The 17637-nt window shown below is 40.4% G+C and overlaps 3 protein-coding genes and 1 long non-coding RNA gene across 5 annotated transcripts in view; 3 read left to right on the forward strand and 1 right to left on the reverse strand.

Moving 5' to 3' along the window:
- The first annotated feature begins 8 nt into the window (after positions 1-8).
- LOC144023057 (complexin-3-like) lies at positions 9-7428 on the forward strand. The gene is made up of 4 exons (XM_077528340.1): positions 9-4299; positions 5170-5409; positions 5755-5838; positions 6851-7428. The coding sequence occupies exons 2-4, from the start codon at positions 5173-5175 to the stop codon at positions 7058-7060; spliced, it is 531 nt and encodes a 176-aa protein (XP_077384466.1). The 5' UTR covers positions 9-4299; positions 5170-5172; the 3' UTR covers positions 7061-7428.
- On the forward strand, positions 7199-14593 carry cyp11c1 (cytochrome P450, family 11, subfamily C, polypeptide 1). The gene is made up of 10 exons (XM_077528339.1): positions 7199-7277; positions 8614-8925; positions 9906-10061; positions 10126-10340; positions 11460-11663; positions 12338-12495; positions 12583-12749; positions 13455-13533; positions 13601-13816; positions 14386-14593. The coding sequence occupies exons 2-10, from the start codon at positions 8651-8653 to the stop codon at positions 14494-14496; spliced, it is 1581 nt and encodes a 526-aa protein (XP_077384465.1). The 5' UTR covers positions 7199-7277; positions 8614-8650; the 3' UTR covers positions 14497-14593.
- LOC144023058 (uncharacterized) lies at positions 10225-16530 on the reverse strand. Its single transcript, XR_013284484.1, has 3 exons — positions 16367-16530; positions 10851-12420; positions 10225-10333 (listed from the first exon to the last, which is right to left on the reverse strand). It is a non-coding gene; the product is annotated as an uncharacterized LOC144023058 (long non-coding RNA).
- Positions 14530-17637, forward strand: part of pklr (pyruvate kinase L/R) — a 19125-nt gene continuing 16017 nt past the window's right edge. Inside the window, exon 1 of one of the 2 annotated variants that reach the window (XM_077528338.1) lies at positions 14530-14747. Coding sequence is in view for 1 of the 2 variants with exons in the window: in XM_077528337.1 (XP_077384463.1) it covers positions 16819-16846 (28 nt within the window). In the remaining variant the exon portion in view is untranslated. Of the gene's footprint in view, positions 14748-16733; positions 16847-17637 lie in introns of those variants that run through there. The other variant, XM_077528337.1, reaches the window with a different exon arrangement.

A 17637-nucleotide genomic window follows, 5' to 3' on the forward strand; every position in this document is an offset into this window, starting at 1 on the left:
GGAATGAGAAACTAGTGACACTGGAGTCCTTAGAACATTGAAAGGCTTGGAGACTGGGACGACACATGGAAAAACAGCAGGACTACTTCAATCCAGAAATAAATTGACTAGAACACACTTAAGCAGAAAGTTGTCAGGGATCCTACGACTTCATGAACAGCAAGATTACCAGTAATGGACGACTTGAAAGTTGGACACTTGGAATGTGATTGTAATAGTGATGCCTCGAAACACAAGTGTCCCGACTTGCAAGATTTTCAAGACATGAGAAGTGACTTGGATGATTTTTTTCTCTCCCTGCTTTGACTTGCTAACACAAACTCAAGATATGAGCGTTGTATGACGACGGTGGACCTAATTCAACATACGAATAAGCGGCAGTTTGGTAAATACTCCGAGTAACTCTTCGATTCAAAAAGAGCCGTCAAGATTTTTAATGCCGCTAACAGTTGTAGTTTACGGTCAAACTAAACAGAAAGACGACATTGTATTTGTTGAAAGAACCAAAAAAAGTTTGCCTTAAGATTTCACCCTGCTAGCTTAATGCTAACGTCAAGTGAAAAATATCATTGACATGCGAATAATAGTTGGCAGCAATAGTTTATCAACACAAATGGGGTGACAAATAATATGCGACTCAGGATTATTATTTTTTTTTATCCTCTCTAAAAATGCGAACTTAACAGCAACATACTCGGTCTTGGTTTGTGACTGTTCATCATCCTGCCTCCCAGTGGGCAAACCACATAAAAAGTGAGCAATTCTTCAAAAAAGAGGCAAGCAACAACGTGACCATACGCAAAATGATAGCAATCAATTATGTTGTTTAGCCCAAAATGTTTTCCTAGCACATCCGCGTTTCAAACATACATTGTTGTTCGACACAAACACTTCGCGTCGTTTGGAAGTGCTTGCAAGGTTCCCCGTCAATGTTTGGTATTGAACCAGTTTTTCTCATCACGATTCAGCTCTGCTGCTTTTTTTCAATTGATGAGTGCAAGCTTGTCGAAGAGGAAGAAACAAAAAGGAGCAAATGTCACGCACATGCAAACATGGACACGGGCCGCGCGCTTCCCTGCCATTGACTGTGGCAGCTTGATGAAGTGCAGAAAGTGCAGTCAAGGCTTGCCAGTGTGTGTTCTTGCCTCCAACCTTGGTCGATTTGTGCGTGCGTATGTGGATGGTACGATCCGCTTATCTGATTGTCATCTTTTCCTGGCAACACCGTTTGCTGATTTAATGTGAATACAGTGACACCTTGAGACACAATTTTTCTTCTTGCAATGTCACCTGTTAGATTATTATTTTTTTTCTTATTACTTCCTGAATAGTTGCTAGCTCGTCGGTTTTGTGCTTTCTGACGGGTCCTAAGGGTACAAGAAGGTGCTAAACCCATGTTTTAATATCTCTTAAGATGCCGCCAAAAGCCGTTTCTTGATGCCAAAGAAGTTGACTGAGATAATCACAGTTGCCCCGCATATTTGCTACGCGCTACCTGTGGATTTTCCAGTATTTTTTTTTTAAAGTTATTTATGTGTTATATTCCAAAGTCCTGTCTATTATAAAGTATTGCTTTGGTGCCACCTGGTGGTATCTCGGTGCCCAGGAACTTTGTTGACGTGAGGGGAGGAGCTTCTTCTATCAAGCAGCAGTGTTTTGCTGCCATCTTGTGGCATCGATAGGCTGTTATAAAGCTTCTGCGGGCGCAGGTGTCGTAGATGATTTGATTTTCTGTTACACGCAAAGAGGCTTGGTGAAAATGAATGAGTAGACTAGAAATTAAACTTGGTTTGCTTATTATAGCAGGTCATAGCTGGTGGTCTTTTTCTTTTTTTTTTTCTTACGAAATCCCCTGAAGAGGAACTCCTGCTGAGAATTTCATCCAGGCAAAAATGTGTGTTTGGTGATCAGGAAAACAAAAAAATATGCGGGTTTTCTCGCAAACGTATTATTTTTTTTATATAATCTGCTATTTTACAATATTGAGGGGGGAAAAAAAACAAACGTGGGGGTGCCTATCAGCGAATGTGCGGCTTGTGATGAATTCTTAGCGCACGTGCCTGTAATGTGTGCGTTGCTGTGTCATGCTCTCCTCGGTCAGCACGTGCGCGATGTCGTGTGGCGGGTCACCGCACGCTAAGTCACCTTAAGGAGCTAACATCAGTTAGCCGCCTTATTCTCCAATCCTCAACGGGTGGAGCTCCTCACATCATTTCTCACCCACTTGGCTGGATGACGCGCGTGTCATGTGCAAATTTTGCGCTTTTCTATAAACTGGAGTTGGAGGGGTGAAGGTCGGGGTGTCACGAGTTGGACCCTGATCCACAGGTGACTCTTTTTGGTGCACACTTTAGCACAGAGGAAGCACAATAGTGAACAATAACCTCACTTTGCCGACATCATGGACATTGTGATGGATTGACAGAGTGATTGATATTGATCAAGGTTACAAGAAGGCACTTGATGTCCAGTTTTACATGTTCTTCAGTTTTCCATTGATTCTAGTGCAGTGATTCTGAAAAGTGGGCTACATTAGTGGCATGTGAAAAAAATCACTGAATTCAACAGTTTTGATTTGATTTATTTGTACAAGGGACCATACATATTAATACAAATTTCTGTAAATATGCCAGAATTAGCCAAAAGGCTATCTTTCATCTGCAGTCCCGAAACAGATTGTAAATGTCACCCTAGTAAAATAATAATAATAATTAAATAAAATGCAAAACAGTAATACATTCACAAAATTACATTTTCAAGCCAAAAGCAGTTTACTAAAATATACATTAAAACCGATAAGGCATAAACAAATACAGGAAACAGTAGTGTTGACATTTCTGATCATCAGTTGAAACATGCATTACAATCAAACATATGCGAATGCCACTTGTAGCTATGCATCCTGTTTCAACTTTTTTTTTAAATTCAATATACGTCAAGCGGTCCTGTCAACGGGGCCGAGCTTCACAAAGCAGCCGGCCGGCATCAGTCGGCATGACATCATCTGCATGTGTCCTTTTTTAAGCCTTCCACTCGAGCACGTGAGTCTTTACCTGCCACGGCTAACGAGATCTTCTCATTAAGCGCTAATCCTTGCGAGAGAGCGACGTGGTGGACGAAACGAAGAGGAACGGTCGCTCGCGCCTTGCAGGATAGACACAAAACACACCAGGGAGGAAGCCAGAAAAGAGACCGGAGGCGCGTTCGGAACAGCTTCTGTTACTGACTTGCTCTTAAGTTTTTAGTAGGTGCAAGTGGAGGCCATCTGTTGGGATCAGGAATTCTTTTTTGCCAACTCAGACCAACTTCCTTCAACCACGGGTAAGACCGAGCGTGTTTGTCGTTAATATACGGTGTATCTGCTCACCGTGCATACCACCACCCTCATGATTTGTTTCAGCAGTTTTCTAAACATCTTTTTTCTCTATGTCTGCACTACTTTTCGACCATCTCTTCAATTTTCTAAATCACTTAAATGACCACACTCAAAAATTAGCATGTTACAATCCCCTACAAAAGTATTGGATCGACAAGGTCAGTTTCTTTGTTTTTGTTGTCTACCGAAGACTTTTCAGGTCTAAAGATGAATACGAAACACAAGTTCTGAATTGTAGTTTTTATTTCATAGTCTGTTTACATTTCGATGTATTTGAAGTCACCCACTTTTCAAGTCAGCAAAAGTATTGTAGTATACAGTATATAAAAGTATATAAAAGTATACTTGCCAGTTGCCACTGGCTTCACCAGATGGTTGCATTCTTCATTTGAAATGATTTCCAGGCCTTTTCTTGTTTCTTTCTCCCTTCAGTGTCCTCTTCATGAGGTAAAATGCATACTCGACTGGGTTAAGGTCCGGTGATTAACTTGGCCAGTCTCAGACTTTCTATTTTTTCCCCAGTCCTTTGTTGTGTTGGCAGTGGGTGGTTTCAAACGAAATGTGCTCCACCCTGAGTTGTGTTAACACATCTAGATGTAAATACCATGAAATAAACTGGACTTCTGAAATGTTGCACGTTCGTCTTTCGTCTTCAATATACAATCAAAACAAAGGAATTGACCTTGCTGTCCCAATACTTTTGCATATGCGCCATCTTTCACCGCCTGCACATTAACCTCGCCATGCATATGTTTGCGTTGGTGTGTGTGTGTGTTCGACCGGTGTCTTTGTTCTTGTCCAGGTCTCCACCTGAATTCTTCACAGACCTACGAGCATGTCCTGATTTTCCCTAATGTCACATTCGCACAGTATGACTGAAGGAGCAAAGCACAACACAGGCCTCCATCAGCAAATGTAAATCAGTAAGTCACATTCGTTCATAGCACACTTTTCACTGGTCGCATACAGAATAAGCAAAAAAGTAAGAGACTTAAAACAGAGTAGAATGCAGTCCTCCACAGTCCTCCACCGAGGCTGAAAACGCAATGATAGGTACGCCGTGGAATGGTCGCCAGTCAATCATGGGGGCACATATTTGGACAAACAATCACATTTCAATGTCAGAATCGAATCGTCAAGAGGTCCAATCCGGCCTGAGAGGAAAATAAAACACATGAGCTGCAATTTTTCAATGAAAGTAACTGTTGTTGCTCATTTTGTCCACTGGGGGCGCACTGACAATTAAGGACATTCGGAAATTGTTACTCAGGATTTTGTTACTTGTTGTGAAGCCAAAGAGATGACAAGCAATTAAGCCTACGTCAGAGAAAATACATTATGAAGTCCAAAATTCTGTGAAAATAAATACATAATGTAGAAATATCTGAAGAGACTGAATATTGTAAAATATTAAGCAACAGCTTCAGTTTAAAAAAAGAGGTATTTTTGGTAGCCTCTTTTTGTTTGTGTTTTTTTCATGCATTGCCACAATTTAAGTTGTAAAGATATCCAGATGAATATGATAATATATGTATATTTGAAATGATTCCTTTCAAGTGTCAGGTCACCTGATGTTCGCAATGCGAGTCCGAGGGCATTTAGACCTCAATTTCACCCGACAGCAGGGGGCAGTGCGAGTCATACTAATGAGATGCATAAAAACAGATGGATTCAATTCATATCCTTAATTCTTATAGAAGGCAATAATAATCATATTACCGTTTAGTCAGCCTTGCAAATAAAATATTTGACATGAGTTGACCTCGAACAAATGACTTGTGTTGTGTTTGTAGATCATGGAGTCTGTGACGAGGGTGAAGAAATCTTTCCGCGCGCCGATCAGGAAGTTCACCAGCTGCGTGAGCGCCGTACGCAAAAGGAAGTTGTGTGCCAAACGCAGGTGCAACTACAAGGTTCGACGTTGGGGACGAGGAAGTTGCGGCAGGTCGAGAAAGGCCCCTCGACCAACACCCGACGCCAGATATCCGTCGGTGGTTCGCGCCTACCAGGCCGACTTGGACAAAGAGAGGCAAGTGCAGCCATGATTCGTATCACAAGTTGTCTTTAATGCGTCTCAACTCAACTTTATTTATAAAGAACTCAAAACAAACAGCCATACTGTATAGCTGTGACTTATAGTCAGAAAAATTTGTTAAACGAAGACATTTTTATTTTTGCTGAAATGTCACCCTCCCACAGGTTTTGTCTTTTTTCTTTTTTCTTTTTAATGATGTTTCATAATCATCATATGGAGCTCTAACTTAGTATGGAAACGCCTCTATTAGGTGTTAAGTGACAGCCAACTGAGCTAGGACGAGAGTTCAGTCCAAAGAGTCTCAAAGTTGACTTTGAATGCTTGTTTGTTTACTTCCAGAAAGCTGCGTGAAGCCGCGAACGCTCAGAAGAATTCCGAGAGAGCGGCCATGAGAGCTCACTTCAGGAGAAAATATCACCTGTCAGAGGTGTGTCTGGGTAGCACTCGGGAGAGATCCACAGGAATTGCACTCAGGGGCTTGCTTGATTATTTATAGAAATGCTGCACATATTTTGCCTCCGGAGACAGAAAAATACGTCAATCTCCACACAAGCTGATAATTGACTTTTCAAAACAACGTTTATGACTTCATCTTGGGCTTATTTTTACTGCTAATCTATTTGTGTTGGCCTATTTGTGATTTTTTGCTTATATATGATCGGCACAAGCCAAGTGTCAAAGTGGCACACGGAGTTTTAAATGCAATTTCACGGATAAGGAAATCATTTCGCTACTCATCATTCCAACGGCTTAAAAACAAGTTATGAAATCTTCTCAATTTGTTACTCCAGAAATTGAAAAATTGGAGCATAACTCGGCGTCAAGATTGAACCGCTACCGTTGATGACATCTCATTCAAGAGATTGTAACTTAATGACAACTATTTTTAACAATGCTGAAAATTGCATGAGTGCATATATTTTTCAATTTAACTGTAAGCGCCATAAAATAATGCTGAGTCAAAAGCCATAGAATAAAATTGTGGTTTGTGTAAAAATACAAAGAAAAAGAGAATTGAATGGAATGTGTTTTTATTAGCCATGTAACGATAACATCAATATCGTGATATCGCGATATTAAAACTGCCACAATATATCGTCGCTGTCATGTTACGATATTAAAAGCAGCACATCTGTTCGAAAAAGTTGGGTTGATTTCCATTTGTGCAGTTCTAGCACCCTCTGTTGGTTAATTTTTTTTTAGTGCAGTTTAATTTGATTTAGTGTGATTGAAACAAACAGACACAACAATGGCCAGCACTGCTTTATGAGAAAATCTGAAGCTAAACATGAGTCATAAAAACGATGTAAGCATGTGTGACTGCACATGAATGAGTACTCTCATCGTATTCAAGTATTTTTTTTAATGCAGCTCTTGAATTGGATGTCACGATCCAGAGCGAGTTGCCAAAATGTTGTGTTTTGCTCCGTGTCATAAAGAACTCCAAGGACGCCGACCACCTGAAGTTCGTTGGCGGCAAAGTGTCGCTCCCCCGCGAGCTGTCCAAGCTGGTGCGTCCCGACAGCAAGACCAAAGATGACGGCTTCAACCTGCTCGACGCTTTCCAAGGACTCCGCTTGGGGGGCAAAAACGGCAAACGCGGCGCCCCCGCCACGCCACAGAGAGGGCGGGCTTGTCAAGTCATGTGATCAACACGACGTCACACGAACTCTTGCGTGTAGTTACACAAAAATACCGGTGTTTTTTTTTGGAAAGGACCCTCTCATGGTCAACCACAAGCGTTCTACTATTGTTCAATAATAATAGAGTTATGTCTTTATAGGGCAAGAAATCGTATTTGGTAATTTGACGCCGCACATCTCCCGATAAGGCAGCACAACCATGTGAGACAGTCAGTCAAAACAGGTAATGGAATATTTGTATTCAAGTGTTTTTTTTTTTTTGTTATTATGTTTTGTTCTGCTGTCTGGAGCCAGGTCCGCTTTGAAAATGAGAATCTGTTCTCAATTGCCGTACCTGGATATAAATATAAAAATAAATGATTTAATGTCACCAACTACTTTTATTTGTAATCTATATCAAATTACATTAATAATTTAAGACAGTAGAGTAAGATATATGACACAATGCAGCATGCGTTATATATATTAATTATAATCATAATAAATTACACTTGAAATAGTGTTCCCTCGTTTTCCGCTGGGGTTATGTTCGAAAAAAATACCCGTAATAAATTAAACTCCGCCAAGTAGTTAATTTATTGTTGTTGTTTTTTTACATTTATTATGAATATTTTAAGGCTCTAAAACCCCTCACCACACAGTTTATACACTTTTCTCATCATCATTTTCTCAATTTTCTCTCTTGTTTGAATGTTCAATACATGTTTAAACCTTAATAAATTTTATAAAGTAGGTACGTTACTGTAAAAAAAAAAAAAAAAAAATTGCACTAAAATAAAATCCACGAAACAGCGAGACCACGAAAAGTGAACCGCATTATACCGAGGGAACACTGTATATCACTTTTCAGGGCACAGAAAGGTTCAGGGGGAAAAATAACATTAATAAAAAATAAAAATAAAAAAACGTTCTAAATGTCAAATTCAATGATATTTGGGAAAAAAATCAATTTTTATTTTATTGTATTTTTTGCACTTTACAAATATAATTCCCAAGTATTTGTACCAAATTTATTTATTTTTTGGTACAAATACTTAATGCAAACAAATATTTTTTTTTATTAAATTGTTTTAATTAAAACAATTTAAAATTTTCATTCATTGATTTTTACACTTTTTGAATATCAAACAATTTGAACAAGGACATCCTGTGCTAGGCTGCGTCCCGCCAGGCTTGTTGTCATGGTGACATCCTTGCTGTCATCCCTTGCAAGGGGATGCAGCTATGGAAAGAATACTATAATTGTAATTAACTTTGAAGCTTTAACTTTTTAAAAATCACTTTGTCACAAAAGTTAGTCCGTTGCAACTTTTTTTTAACTATTGCTGAGAGACTCCAGTTGTTTTTTTGCAGTGACCTGTAGTTGTTTATTTTCTTTTATTTTTTAAATACAAGGAAGCATCTCAAATGTCAATCAAATAGTGAGCAAATATTTGAATAAAGCTTTATTTGTCCATCTGGACATCCTGTGATATGTTTTCCGGGTAGCGCTGTCGTGTTTTGTTATCCTTCTCTTGAACCGTCCACCCTGGAATCCATAAATCATCGGCCGCTATCAGGGCCGGCGTCTGCGTCCAAGGCTTCCCCGGACCTCACATGTCGCTGGCGCCCGCGAGGAGCATGTCCGCCGCCGTGAGAATGCGCGTCCCGCCGCGGCTCCGCGGGGCCGCCGCCTCGAGGGCCCTCGGCGTGACGGCGGGCGGGAATGAAGCGGAAAAGGTCGTCGGCGGCCGCGTGAGGAGCTTTGAGGAGATCCCGCACACGGGCGCCAACAGATGGCTCAACCTGCTCACATTCTGGCGGGAAGGTCGCTTCAGGCTGCTCCACAAGCACATGGAGAGCTCCTTCAACAGCCTCGGACCCATCTACAGGTAACCGAACGCTCCTGTGTGATGATGTGGTATGCCTTGGATCATCGTACGGGCTATAGGTGGAAAGTTTTGTTGTTGTTGTTGTTTTTTTGTTTTGATAATCACAAAAACCTGGCAAGGCTAGTTTAATTGTACAGCATATTTCATGTACAAGACAATTCAAAGTGCTTAACGTAAAACATAAGAAAATAATTAGATTAAAAATGATTGAAACCAGGCATCAGACTGGATAAATGAAAATCTGGCATACAAATGTGATTTGATCAGTTAATATGTTGGAAGCTACGCAATCAAAAACATTTTTGAAAAGGTGAGAGCAGCAAATCAAGACAGCATGTTGTGGACCTTCAAACTTGAAAACTATGTTAAAGTTGTTTAGTCCAAAAAGTTAAACTGTTCAAGATGACCTGGAGAAGAAGATGGCATAATGGTGACATTATTTTTTTGTAATATTGTATCAATGAAAAAGAGTGCAAAGTCCTTGCATGACTTGTTGGATAGCATTTGACTGATGTGGAATTTGTCAGCCCAGAAAAACAAAAAACAATGTACGGGCATTATTACTGTTTCTGTTGATAACCATTGACAAGAATGATTGCCTTGCATTTTTCAATTTTTAATTATTTTTAATTAATTTCAATATGTTAAAAATGCTAACTTCAGCATATTTTGGAACTGACTGACTGGAATAAATAAATCTTCAGCACTTTGATTACAGCAAGGCTTGCTTTAAAGTGCTTTATAAATAAATTTGAGTTGAGTAGGAACCTCCTTCTTTTACCTATGGGAACACATTTGAAAAAGGGTTTGTAGACTTTATATCTATTTTAGATAACTCATGATGTGATATGCTTTGCGCTGTGAACTCATCCTCTACACAGGTAAATAACAGATGATGTGGTCTGTGTTGGATTATGATCTTCCCGTCTAGATTGACAGCGAGCGTATATGTCTGATTTGACCGTGTTTGTGTACAAAAGGGAGCACCTGGGCCTGCAAAGCAGCGTCAACATCATGTTGCCGTGCGACATCGCCGAGTTGTTCCGCTGCGAAGGCCTGAACCCGCGACGGATGGTCCTGCAGCCGTGGGCCACGCACCGGGAGGTCCGCGGGCACGAGAAGGGCGTCTTCCTCAAGTCAGTATCTCACGCACGCACACACCCACCTTGCAGTATGAGTGACTGTCGGCTTTGTGGCCAGGAACGGCGCCGAGTGGCGCGCCGACCGTCTGCTGCTCAACAAGGAGGTGATGCTGAGCGCCGCCGTCAAGCGTTTCGTCCCCCACATGGACGAGGTGGCGAGGGATTTCTGCCGCATGATGCAGAGCCGGGTGGAGGGCCAGGCCAGCGCCAAGCACGGCAAGAGCAGCCTGACCTTGAACCCCAGTCCGGACCTCTTCGCATTTGCGCTGGAAGGTCAGAGTTGTGTGTGCGTGCGTGTGAATTTGTGATCATTAGTTCATCTTAAACCTAAAAAAAATTCCATTACCCTTCACCTTAACCGGATACTTCAGAGTCTCGCCAGAGTCGTGAATGTCAGAAGGTCAGAGCTCAAGAGACCAGAGGAAAAACTAAAGAGAGGAAGGAGGTTAGGATAGATGAAGCAGAGTGAGATCCACAGACACCAGCCACCACTGATTGAGCAAGCAATGGGAGGGAGAATCAAATTCTGTTTGAATTTCAGTCAAAAAAAAAAAAAGGTCAGAGTTGACGTGAGATGCCTCATTAATCATTCGACTGTTTTCCTCTCAAGGCATGCAAAAGTATTCACTTCGCTTCGCTTTCGACATTTTGTTTTTGTGGATTTCATCAAAGTAGCGCTTCGCATATAATGACACGGTTCAGGTCACACATGCTTCAAAACGGAAGACAGACAATGTCACCACACGTGACACATTGACAAGTGTGCCGCTTTGCGTGACTCACTCGTATGCGTCTGTGTGTTTGAGGGAGAAAGCCGGGTTATTGACTTTGAGTTAACGCGCTCAGCCAGGTGTTAAGCTGCTTCCGAAATAGTCAGTCCTCTCTGGTGTGTTGCCAGCATGTCTGAAAAACGTCAAACTCAATGAAAATATACTGTATGTAAAAAAAGTACACGAGTCAGGGTGTAATATGTATTTGAACAGCAACATGAAAAATCAACTTTGTGGATCTTTTAGTCGTGTTAAAATGCAAATTCCTCACGAAACACATGACTGAAGTGGTGTTTTTCCTCCATTCGCCCCTCTATTGAGAAATTCTCATTCTGCTCTCCAAGCACCAGACCCTCCCAACCTGAGAAAACAAGCGGGTGCTCACTTTATGACATCATAAAGTGCGGAGACACCCCGCACCACATCTGCGGTCTAAACACGCCCACTTTCTTTGAGACCTCCATGGGATAGTGACAAAAGTAGCCTACATGGTGCAAAAACCTTTTTGCTGCGAACTGTGTGGAAAAGACAAAACTGAACTTGCGTTTTGTAACAACGCAAATACCTGAAAGTGTTGATGCGATGACGTCACAAATGTCTTTCGTGCGCTCCTTGCATGCAGCCAGCTGCTACATCCTGTACGGGGAGCGCATCGGCCTCTTCTCGTCGACGCCCTCCCTGGAGTCTCAGAAGTTCATTTGGGCTGTGGAAAGAATGCTGGCCACCACCATGCCCCTCGTCTACCTGCCCGCCCCCCTGCTGGAGCGGCTTGGCGCCTCCTTGTGGACCCAGCACGCCACTGCGTGGGACCACATCTTCACCCATGGTAGCGTTGGATCAACTTTCTCTACTTTTATAAATAGATTTGATTTTTTTTGTGTACTTGGTTGGCTCAGGGGTTCACTGTAGTGTGGAGGGAACCCTGTACTGTAATTGTGTGTGAATTTGTTTTTCATCAAAAAGATGAGGAAATCTTATCTGCCGACAACAAATACACGGGTAAAAATGATTGGCCTGATTAAAACTAGACTAAAACGTTGACAGTCCTTGTTGACTAAAACTCGACGAATAAAATTGTTTTCTTGGGCTAAAATAAAGACTAAAATGCTAGTTCATAGTCGACTAAAAATTAGTGTTGTTTCGATTTTGGCCCCCGACACCGATTCCGATACCCAGCTTTGCAATGTCGGCGGATACCGATACCATACTGATACATAAGGTTCTTTTTTTCCTCAACATGAAAAAGCTGTCCTGCCATTGGTTCAGGGCATTAAGAGCCAATAGGATATCTTAGATCAGCATGTAGTGAATATGTCACATATCAGTAAATGTTGTGCACAAGCAAGATGCTGCATCCAATATCCTATATTAGCGTTGGAATTAATGGTATCGGCATGTTACTTGTGAGTAATGAACACTGATAAAATGAACACTACTTCTAAGGACATTTCAAAATCTGCATTGTGCGAATACTTTTTGTATGTGCCTTTGTTGTTGCAGCCGAGGCCCGAATGAAGCGAGGCTTCCAGCGCTTGTCTTCCAAAGCCGATGTGGGCGAGACCCCCGGAGTTCTGGGCCAGCTCCTGGAGAAAGGACAGTTATCTCGCGAGGCCATCAAAGCCAACATCACTGAGCTGATGGCCGGCGCCGTCGACACGGTGCGCGACTGTCGCGGCCGCTCCGTTTTGTTTTCTTTTTTCTTTTTTTTTTTTTATTTGCGATGTGATTGCGTTGTTTGTGTCCAGACAGCGGTACCGCTGCAGTTTGCTCTGTTCGAGTTGGCTCGGAACCCTGCGGTGCAGGAGATCGTCCGGCGCCAGGTGAGCGAGTCGGTGGGACGGGCCAATGGTGACCCGCACAAAGCCCTGGAGGGGGCGCCGCTGCTTAAAGGCACCGTCAAGGAGATTCTCAGGTACGCAAACAACAGTGGACCTTTTGATTACTATTTGTTTGCTTGACGTAATAACAATAAAAAGTAGACAGTGTTCCCTCATTTATCGCTGGGGTTAGGTTCCAAAAATTACCCGCAACAAATAAAATACGCAAAGTAGTTAGCTTTATGTTTTACATTTTATTTGAAATGTTTTAAGTCTCTAAAATCCCTCACCACAAACTTTATACACTTTTCTCATCGAGGCATTTACATTTTCTCACATTTGTCTCTTGTTTAAACATTCTCAATGTTCAAACCTGCATAAATTTTATAAGCTACGTTATTTTACCTTTAATTTGTGCATTAAACTAGAAGTGATTTAGTAGTTCTTATTTAGCGTATCGAAAGAGTGCACTTGAATAAATGTTGATCCAATGTCTTGTTCTTCAGCATTCCAGAATATTATTAACTACATTTTCATAATTACATTATTTTACCTGTCATTTGTGCATTAAAGTAAACTAGAAATTATTTCGTTGTTCTTATATAGCGTATCGAAAGAGTGCACTTGAATAAATGACATGATGTCTGTCCTCAATAAGCGCTGCGTTGTTGTGCATCGAGTGCACGCAACGACAATGCGCTGCCCTTGAGAACACAAATGCTGCAGTCTGACTTGTCTGAATTGACTTCAGACTTTTTCATTCCCTGAGTGCTTACAAAACTCGATTGCGTTGTGTGCAGGCTGTATCCAGTCGGCATCACGGTTCAACGTTACCCGGTCCAGGATCTTGTTCTTCAGAATTACAACATTCCGGCCGGGGTGAGCCAATCACGGCAAATCAATCGCCAAACGAAAATCAGGACCGTAGCGTCTTCTGCGCCCTCAGACTTTGGTCCAGGCGTGTCTTTACCCCATGGGGAGGAGCGCCGATGTCTTTGATGACCCGCTGACCTTTGACCCGGCTCGGTGGGCCCGCATGCGCGAGGAAAGGGCCGACGGCGGTGGAGGCGGCTCGTTCCGCTCGCTGGCGTTCGGCTTCGGCTCCAGGCAGTGCGTCGGCCGCAGGATCGCTGAGAATGAGATTCAGCTGCTACTCATGCACGTGAGTGCCGCCAGGCGGCCATTTTGAAGCGGTTTTGCACGTCAAGACTGTTGACGTCATAAAAACTTTATTTCGTTGGAACTGAATTCCAAAAATCTGAAATTTTATATGCCAGAATTTTTGCCTTGGTGTGTTTTTTGGAATGATCACAAAACTGCCCATTAAGCCTGGGGTGTGCTGACTTTTACACATGATGTGGTAAGCTTTCTTTGTTGATTTTAATTAGGGATGATCCGATCGTGGTTATAAAAAAAAAAAAAAAAAATGTGTTGCCGTTGACCACAAATGTGTGCCCACACAGGTCTATGTGTAGTGGTGATTTATTATTTGTGAAGTTATGATCAGGGTTATTATAGTTTTGGAATTTTTCATTGTACTGTAGTTAGTTTTTATTTTTCATTTTGAGTTTTGTTATTATAAATTTATTGATTTTCATTTTTATTTTATTTCTTTAACGAAATTGTTTCTTGAATTTGAGTTTTTTCGTTCATTTCGTTTACTAAAATAACCTTGGTTGTGATGATTTCTTTTTGATTTCTTGAGTTATTCCGGTTTGTTTTTTTGTTTAGATCCTGCTCAACTTCCACCTGAGCGTGTCCTCTTCTCAAGACCTCGATACCAAGTTGACGCTCATCCTGCAGCCCGAGTCGCCGCCCAGGATCACCTTCAGGATTCTTTGAGCTGACCCACACACGCACACGCGCGTACACGCACTCGCGTCGTCCCCATTTCATTTTGTATCAAAAGCAAATTTCAATAAAAGTATTCTATCTCTTCCCTGCGCTTTCCACGATGACTTGACCATTAAAATGTGTGCCAGAGTTGTCCTGTAGGTGGCGCTCAAGCTGAGCCAGCCCTCTCATCCTTTTCCAGTCCTGCCGCTTGCCCGCTTTCATTCAGGATCTGCGGCTTCCTGCGGTCTTGGATTCAGGTTGGTGCTTCCCTTTTCCCATCGCATGCACATTTGACAACTTTGACAACTTTCCTTTCGTTGTCTTCTGATTCCAAACTTTGCATCCTCACCACATTTTTATGATTTGCACAAGTTTTGATTTGTGATGAGCTGTGGTGCAAACTAGGAACATATTGGATGACTTTTGGAACAAAAAAGTCTGCTGGTTTCCAAAGTGCGGCTGGTGCAAGTTATTACACTTTTGATGCTCATCTGCTTTTCTGATTTTGTGATTTTATGACACAACAATAATGGCTTTATGCTGGACTCGCATTATTGGATTGCGTTTGTGCGACAAAGGTGCAAAGGTCTGTTTGCTCTCTAGCTAAAGATTGACGCTTTCATGCGTCAATCAGCCAGCGCGCATGAGACACTAGTTGGAATAAAAAATTAAAAAAAATTAAAAAAAAGTGTGTCACTTTTGTCAAAGTCTAAACCTCATCAAAGTATCAGACGGCGTGTTCAATACGTGTGAGAGTGAGTCATGATTGAGCTTGAAAAATGAAGCATGAAGGTGAACTTAAAAGCTTGAAAATCCAGTCAAGCATGTTCACTTTTCACACAATTTGTAGTGAATTTCCTGCGCACAAAATTCACTGCAGAACTTTTTTCAAACCCGCTGCTCTATCACTCAAAAAAAAATAGTTTTTAAATTTATCTACTGAAGTTTGACATAAGCAATTATTTTTTTTTTTAAATAAAGTAATTCATTTCATCTTTAGAAATAAGAGTATATTACAGTTAGGATTTGCTTTTTACTTTAATTTTATGCAGCTTTATTTCATTTCATTTTTATATTAATCTTATTTATTGGATATACATTTGTCATTTTTAAAATTTGACATATTTTAAAACAATTTTATTTGCCGTGTATACATTATTTAAAATAAATTGCATTAATTTTAACCATAATTCTGTGTTTTTTAAAGCAATTAATTTTGAACATGCGTCAAAACAAGAGTATGTTACAGTTAGGATTTGATTTTTACTTTAATTTTATGCAGCTTTATTTCATTTCATTTTTATGTTAATCTTATCTATTGCATATTACACGTCATTTTTAAAATTGTACTTACCGGTATTTTACAACAATTTTATTTGTCGTGTGTAAATATTTAAAATGAATTGCAATAATTTATTTTGACCTTAATTTTATAGGATTTTATTTTAGTTCACACATTTTATTTCATATAAATTGTATTTATTTCATATTAACCTATATTAATTATATCTTAAAAAAAAAAAAAAATTATTTAACTACAAACTCTCACAAGAAAAGTTTTATTAAAAAAAATATATATCTGGTTCATTGTTTGTATTCTGTATGTAAAAAAAACTGTCAAATTTAGGGTTAATTATTCCCACATTGATTATTAGCCAGAATGGAAAATTACTGTTAAAAAAAAATAAAATAAAAAAAAATAAAATAAAAAAAAATCCTCCCCTTTCGAAACCAAAACCATAATTGATGACAAGCTTGCACAGCTATTTATTTTATGATAGTTCATCAATTATAACATTTTTAAAGATTAAGGGAGATTGCTTGGAGATATGAAAATGTTCTGAAAGAAAATAATGAGAATGAATAATATCCTTACCGGACGTTATTGAACATTTTGTGAGCGATGATGTCGATGGAAAATCAGTGTAAATACCTCAAAAGTCGCATTTTTGATCCAGCTTTTTGTATTGAATAAGTGTACCTAATGACCTTTGAGTAGGAGGTTTTGCACTTGATCTCATCTCACACAATCACGCATGTGTGTGTGTGTTTCAGGTTATATGCGAGTTGCGTAACGCTGCAACAATGCCACAAATAGAAAAATGTCACGTTGAACTTTCGTGTTGTAAGCCACAGATTAGACACACTTTTTTTTCTCCCTTTCGTTTTTACGACCTTCACGCCCTCGGCCGACTGTGACGTGTGCGTGCGTGCGCGCGGTGGGGTTCAAAGGGTTAATGAGAGCGGCAGGTGCAGGCGTGGTTACTTGCATTATGACTTACATTCTGACAAGCGTGTGAGCTGAGTGGACGCAAGCAGGAAGACAAAATGAGTCGTTTGGAAGCTGTCAAAATGTGTGAGTGAGTCTCATTTTTCGATTCTCATGTGGATCTGGTTACGATCCCAATGTTGTCTTTTTTTTTTTTTTTTTTTTTTTCAGTTGTGCGTTGAGATTAGGGGTGTGAAGTACCTGACGATTCAATTTGTATCACGATTCATAAGTCACAAGTCGATCCGATACGATTAATCCCGATCCGAATTTATAAGTAGATTGTTGCAATTCTTTTTACTCAAATTTAGAAAATACTCATCAGTAAACTTGTACATGTACACTGTAAGATTTGTATGAAAATGTATTTATCTGAAATTTTAGACTATTTAACAAAAAAGTTGTAATCTGTTTCATGTTTGAACAACATTGAAATAAAATATTAAGGCTGCTTATTGTTCCATTAATATAACATTCTTCCATGCTGAAGGTGTGAATCCTAACCCTAAGAAAGACATTTTGTTGAATATTTTTACATCAAAAATGGATGTTTAAAAATCGATTCGGCCGCGTATTGAATCAATTCGAGAATTGCACACTGTAATATCGTGATTGCCAAATCATATTTTTTTTAACACCCCCTACCTGGAATTAATGCACAAATCGTCTTTCCCCATTGAAATAAATGGAAATGACTTTAATCTGTTCCACCGTCACTTGAAAAAAAACAACAAAAAATAAAAAATAAAAATTCTGGAGGTCGCAGGGTTAAGAGACACTCAGCTCCTCCCTCCTCTTGTGGTTGTCTCGTTGTGATCGGCAGAAGCACCGCTTTCAAGCTCCGCTGAGTGTGAAAACCATTCGAATGGTCGTCATGG

The sequence above is a fragment of the Festucalex cinctus genome, chromosome 7 (genome assembly GCF_051991245.1).
Source record: "Festucalex cinctus isolate MCC-2025b chromosome 7, RoL_Fcin_1.0, whole genome shotgun sequence".
NCBI classification, from domain to species: domain Eukaryota; kingdom Metazoa; phylum Chordata; class Actinopteri; order Syngnathiformes; family Syngnathidae; genus Festucalex; species Festucalex cinctus.

What these genes read in the sequence shown, in the direction of transcription:
- LOC144023057 (XM_077528340.1), top strand. Translation starts at nt 5,173, where the DNA reads ATGGAGTCTGTGACGAGGGTGAAGAAATCTTTCCGCGCGCCGATCAGG. An exon ending in ACTTGGACAAAGAGAGGCAA is followed by an intron (nt 5,410 to 5,754) that starts GTGCAGCCATGA and finishes ACTTCCAGAAAG; the next exon opens with CTGCGTGAAGCCGCGAACGC. An exon ending in GAAAATATCACCTGTCAGAG is followed by an intron (nt 5,839 to 6,850) that starts GTGTGTCTGGGT and finishes CGTGTCATAAAG; the next exon opens with AACTCCAAGGACGCCGACCA.
- cyp11c1 (XM_077528339.1), top strand. Translation starts at nt 8,651, where the DNA reads ATGTCGCTGGCGCCCGCGAGGAGCATGTCCGCCGCCGTGAGAATGCGC. An exon ending in GAGAAGGGCGTCTTCCTCAA is followed by an intron (nt 10,062 to 10,125) that starts GTCAGTATCTCA and finishes CTTTGTGGCCAG; the next exon opens with GAACGGCGCCGAGTGGCGCG. An exon ending in ACCGTCAAGGAGATTCTCAG is followed by an intron (nt 12,750 to 13,454) that starts GTACGCAAACAA and finishes CGTTGTGTGCAG; the next exon opens with GCTGTATCCAGTCGGCATCA.